Here is a 6,321-nt window from a genome sequence, read left to right on the forward strand (position 1 = left end):
AAGTGGACATTATATATTTTATTCTTTATGATTTATAATGTTCTATTTGAAGCTTATAATTATGATGATGATTAGGAGCAGTTATAGCTGTATCAGAGAAGTTCGTATATGTGTGTAGCCTAACTAATGGTCTTTATGACACCTCTTGGTAAGTCTCTAGGGTGGAAGTCGTAAAGTTTTGAAATTCCAAATTCTAAATACTCAGACATGAAAACACGACACACCGACCCTGGCGGCTGATACCATGGTACACATTTTTATCCAAATGTTAATACAAAAGTTTTATAAAAAATCTATTTACAAAGTGCTTCTTATTATATGTGGCAAAATTAATTGTGTTTGTAAAACAAAATTCACACAGTAATTCACCACCTTCTGACACAACAAAAAGGAGATTATTGAGAGGGGCCAACAAATGACATTCTTGTTCCAAAACGGCTTTAAACCTAATTTTGCACCAGTGAAATCAGTCAATATTTATGAACATCGAGATTGTATCCAACAAACAGCAATGGGGGTTTTTTTTATCATTAAAGCCGTTCATGTGACTGGATAACCTTCATGTTCTTTACTTTTACATGACCAGTTCCAGTAGACGTCACGTTCTTTTTGGAGCTTCATCCTCGGAATCTCACCATTTAAAGATCTGGTATAGCTGTGTAAATAACATATAATGCCCATTAATGGATCCGTATCAGGGGGTCCATAAGGTGAAGTGTTGAGAGAATGGTGTCATTGTGAATGGAATGTCTTGCAGATATCCTTGTTACTGTTTTGTCTTCACACCAGACAAAGGGACATTTCCTCCCTGGAAAAAAAAAAACCCTCTTTTAGAATCCATTTGGACTTTTTCCTGCTGTAAAAGCGCATTGAATTTGCACACCCACGGTGAACTTTGTTTGGTTTCGCTACATTCGGGGCTGCGTTTTGGGTGGTTTCGGACAATATAGTGTATATATATTTCTGTATACATTGGAATGCACTACAAAATGGCTGACACCCTTTAAATAGTGAACGCGCAAATCAATTATGAACTCAACCTCTATGCCTCTCTGATTGTCTACCACAGGCCTCTCTCTCTCTCTCTCTCTCGCTCTCTCTCTCTGTCTCATCCCTTTAACCATTACTCATTACCAAATGCCTAATACCCAATGCCAACCTACAACCTTGCAAAACAACGTGCACTATCTTTTCTTTTGTCCTCTGTCGTCTCTTTGTCCCTGGTTATTACAGTTTGCGTCATAAATCTCTGTGAATTAGTCGCTGCAGTGATTCATTACTCCGGACGGGAAAAATCTTTTAAACGTTGCAAATATCCGTGAAAAAAAACAACTATCCCATTTGAGAGTTGTAGTAGGTGACTTTTCAACTGCCACGCTGAAGCAAACTACTTTTGCTATTTGTTCCTAGTTCCCAAAGTTTAAAGTCAGAGGAAAACCTTGATTTCAGCAATTAGTGGCGTCTTGCTATTATACAGTGTAGTTGCTACTGAGTGGAATCATCTGATCAGTTCATGAGTGAGGCAAAAACATGGCAGGTCCTTTCTGGATCATTCTGGACCTGTAATCATCCTCCTCTGCAGTTTGACGGTGACCTTCTCTCGCGAACGGAGCTCCAGAAGCCTGTAGGAAAGATGGGGAATCTCCTGAAGGGAACGGCACACGGTCTAATGGTAATTCATCTCCACAGACTGAGCCAGGGGGGAGTTCCTCGGCACGTTGGTTCCCCCGGTGGCGTCCAGGCCGAGGGAGCGGCGGTACGCCGCCGAGAGCCGGTACAGCAGCGCCGGGGAGGAGCCGGTCTGCGCGTCCGCCTTCTGCGTCATCAGCATCTCGAACAGCGTGCTGACCTCCGACAGCAGAGCGCCTCCTAGCGGCCCGTCCTTCTCCGGCGTCTTGCCGAACGTGGAGAAGGAGGCGTGGGCGGAGTCGTGGGCGTCCTGTGGCTGGAGGTGGGCGTCCGGGGACGGGGGCCCGTTGGGGACAAACACGTTGTCGTGGTAGTCGGCGGCGAGGGGCAGCGAGAGGCGAGCCATCCACGCCGGGTCGGCCACGTCAGCAAAGACATCGTCTGGGGGTGGGCGGGGAAGAGAGAGAGGGAGGGAGTGAGAAGAGGAGGGGAAATACAGCGAGAGAGAAAGACAGATGGTGATGAAGAGAAGTGTGGAGTGAGAAAAAAAAAGAGACTAACATAGAATTAAAAAGGTGCACCAGTGCATCATGGCTGCCAGTAACCTAAACAAAACAAGAGAACCTAACCCCTTACCCTCATAAACACACCTAACCCAACAAATCTTTTTCCAGAGTGGCTAAACACTAAAGAGCCGAACTTTTCATCACCGACTGCGCTCAGGTCTGGAGGAGTGAGCGGCGCAGTTGTGGACGTGGGGCCGCGGTGATGGAGACAGGATGAGGAGCCAACATGAGCAGTATATTTATCTGGACCGCCGTCAACAAACCCTTCCTGCCACCTCACCCAGACACACGCACGCACGCACGCACACACACACACACACACACACACACGCACGCACAAACACACGCGCACACACACACAGACACAACAAGCAAGTCCACACGTCCACAGACCCACAGACTAAACCACTCTCTGCAGACAAACATTCCAGGCATTTTCAGAGATGTGAATCGCCTGACGCCTCGCTTGAGACAGTGAGTCACTGCGCCGTCCGTCATGTCAACCTTGACTCCATTTTGATTGATGTTGTGTTTATTTTGTTTGTGTTTCTCTTTTCATCAGGTCTTTCTCGCGCTGCTCACTGGGTTTAATCACAGTCCAATGGGGCAAAGGCTTCAGCCTTCAATAATAAAAGCGTTGAATCAACTTGTTGGCATGATAATCATGTCTTTCTTGGTGTATTTTCAACACGTATTTGAGTAACGTTTTATTCACAACTACTTTTTCGCAATTTTCAGTACATCCAGAGCCTGGCGTTTGGTCCAGCAGGTTGCCAGGACGCGACGCAACTTCCTGTTTCTAGACTCACTAATCATTGCATGAGTGCAAAAGAGTCTATAAACCCTGAAAAAAGTTGATAAGGTGCACGATTTGGGACAATTTCTATTTTTTTTCCGTTTAACATATAAAGACCGTCTGACTTTATTGTAAGCTTTCAGTTTTCGTCTCTGAGATTTAAGATAAAATAAGATACTTTATGAATGCTCAAAGGGAAATTTCAGTGTTGCAGCAGCCATACATAATACATAATGTTAATGTTTTGTTTAGGGCTTAAACAGTTGCCCCATTGAAATTATGCATTTAATCACAGTGAGAAGCTGCAGCAGATTGCTAAGTTTCTCAATAGTGAAGCGTTCAGGGAATCTGCGTTATAAATGATGGAAACCAACATTTTAATAAGGACCTTGGTTGAAAAATGGAAAACCTATCTTTTAAAGATAGCGATGGTGTCGAGGAATCACGGACGAATGGGGGCACGGATGTTAGAGAAACGGTTGAAGGTGATTATTTCCATCTTGTTTCATGAAAACGAGTAAAACATTAAGGAGTGCATGTGTGAATGGAGGGCGTACAGGGACGCAATCAAAGTTCTGTGTCTAACCATCAGAGTCAATTTCTTGTTGTTTCGCTGCCAGATCCCGTCTCTCTCTCTCTCTCTAAACTAATTAGACTGATGGCCTAGAAAAGCCAGCATCGGGCTTCACTCACCCTGTGGTCTCTTTCATTTAATCACAACCAGATGCACCGCATTAGCCTGCGACAGACGGACAGACAGACAGACAGACAGACAGACAGACAGACAGACAGACAGACAGACAGACAGACAGACAGACAGACAGACAGACAGACAGACAGACAGACAGACAGACAGACAGACAGACAGACAGACACACACACACACACACACACACACACACACACACACACACACACACACACACACACACACACACACACACACACACACACATCACGAGCAGAAGGGCAGGCACATACATACACTAATGAACACATTAACCAAAACACATGCGCAGTTTCTGTGGAATGGAGAGAGAGAGAGAGAGAGAGAGCGATGAAGATAGACAATGGGGGAAGTGAGGAAGAGATAAAGTGCGCAGGGAGCTCTGCGTCAGTCAACACCCCTGACTTCACAAACAGCTTTTCACCTTCTTATCAAGGGGATGGAGCGTGTGTGTGTGTGTGTAGGTGTGTGTGTGTGTGTGTGTGTGTGTGTGTGTGTTTGCCCATGCGTGCGTGTGTGTGTGTGTGTGTGTGTGTGTGTGTGTGTGTGTGTGTGTGTGTGTGTGTGTGTGTGTGTGTGTGTGTGTTTGCCCATGCTTGCGTGTGTGTGTGTGTGTGTGTGTGTGTGTGTGTGGGTGGGTGGGTGGGTGCTCGTGTGGCTCAGCGATCAAAGACTCTCAGTTTTCCCACATCAGACACTGAGCTTCATTCCAGCTCGTCAGCTGTGGAACTACAGACCTTCTCTGCTGACCGTCTGTACCTGCCATACCCCCCCCCCCACACACACACACACAGACACACAAGCACGCACACACACACGCACACATACACACACTCTCTCTCACTTTCTGCATTTAAACTGGGATAACTATCACAATAGTCTCCAGAACAGAATTCCTCCACAGCGATAGCGTGATGATAATCTGGGGATGGGCTGGGGTTGTATAAATGAAGGAACATATAACATATATAACACATAAAGATTTGATGCTTATTTGAACTTTTCAACTGACATGAACATTTTCATTACACTGGATTTCCTTACGTTGTTCATGGACTCGGATTGAACGGTCTCGTACAGCGGTTCCGAACCTTTTCCTTTACTTGTTTGAAAACTTCTTAAATGTTTGCGACCCACATCCGATAAAGAAAGAGAAATAGAGTGAAGTATGTTTTTAAGCATTTAGAAAAATACTGTGGAATGAGTTTTAGCAAATTTTATTTAAAAGAAAAAGTCATATATATATATATGTAATACATATATATATATATCTATATATATATATATATATATATATATATATGCTTTATACCAATTTAAAGCAACACTATGTAACTTTCTTTACCTTAAAATAACAGCTTCAGAATTGTTTTGATGGTACTTGTATATGGAGAATGGTACTGCTCACCCCCAACCCCCACCCCCCATGTTTTCCAATTACCGTTTTGGGTTTTTTTGCCGGGTAAAATGTATAAAAAAAAAAAAAAAAAAGATAAATTATAAACTTTGCGGTAAAAATGTCCATTAATAATGCTCATACAAAATGTAGCCGGGGAACCGTGGACTTAGTGCTCGCTGAAGGGACAAGGGGCGCTGTCACCTGGGTGTACATTATATCTGCGTTGGTAACATGTTGACTGTTATTGAAACGTGAACCATAAGGTTCAAATTCGTCCGGTAAAATGAATTATTTTCAGACAACGGACCGAGTCTTACAACAGCTGTGTAAAAGTGCAATTGCACTCAGAAACAGTAGGGGCGCCACATCCCAAATACCAGAAGTTGCTTTTAGTCTTTCTGTTTTGCCAGTGAACAAATACCTTGACAGCAATAACGTGATGATAATCTGGGGATGACTAGGGGTCGTCATTTAGTCCAAACTGAGGTTGGGACTCTACGATACGGACATGTGGAAATTATCTTATTTTTAACTTTTTTTTGCAACTGCCGCAGAGCGTAACCCTGGCCTCCGCAGGTTGCCAAGCAGAAACATTGATAAAATGCCTAAAAAGACTATATAAAGACTTTCTGATTATATTTAAGCTAATTTAGTCCAAAGTGAGGATGGGTAGTATTGCCAGGGATTATATTAGTTAAGGAATGTATTAAAGTTTGTACATATTTCAACATTTCAATCCACTTGAGAACATTTACCGAAACAATTGCTAATGTAGATATGAAGCCTGAGTCAGTTGAGACTCATTTCACTCAGAACAGTCTAATTGCTCTTTTCCACCGGAGGGAACCGGCCCAACTCGACTGAACTCTCCTCGGCTTTTTCGTTTTCAAAAAGTTGTGGATAGTACCTGGTACCTCATACCTGGTACTTGGCACCTGGCACCTGGCACCTGGTACCTGGCACCTGGTGGTTGGTAGTTGGTGCCGCCTCAGTGGAGGTTCCAAGCGACCTGAGGCGGTACCAAAAAGTCACAGGAAAAAACTGCAGCAAACTGATTGGTCGGAGGGAATGGTCACTGCGTCATCATGGTGCGACAGTCATGAGACGTAAGAGAGTGACTGAGAACATCTCCGCCAATGAGGCTTGTCATTCAATTAGGAAAATAAATACATCTATGATATGTGTATCTATGATGTTTGGAGAA

The 6,321-nt window shown here is 43.8% G+C and overlaps 1 protein-coding gene across 1 annotated transcript in view; it reads right to left on the minus strand.

Moving 5' to 3' along the window:
* Nucleotides 1-243: 243 nt before the first annotated feature.
* Nucleotides 244-6,321, minus strand: part of pcdh12 (protocadherin 12) — a 17,787-nt gene continuing 11,709 nt past the window's right edge. The window contains exon 4 of the mRNA XM_080008058.1: nt 244-2,070. Coding sequence (XP_079864184.1) covers nt 1,667-2,070 — 404 coding nt within the window. The 3' untranslated portion in view covers nt 244-1,666. The remainder of the gene's footprint in view (nt 2,071-6,321) is intronic.

Source organism: Zeus faber, assembly GCF_960531495.2.
Source record: "Zeus faber genome assembly, chromosome: 10".
Classification (NCBI taxonomy): Eukaryota; Metazoa; Chordata; class Actinopteri; order Zeiformes; family Zeidae; genus Zeus; species Zeus faber.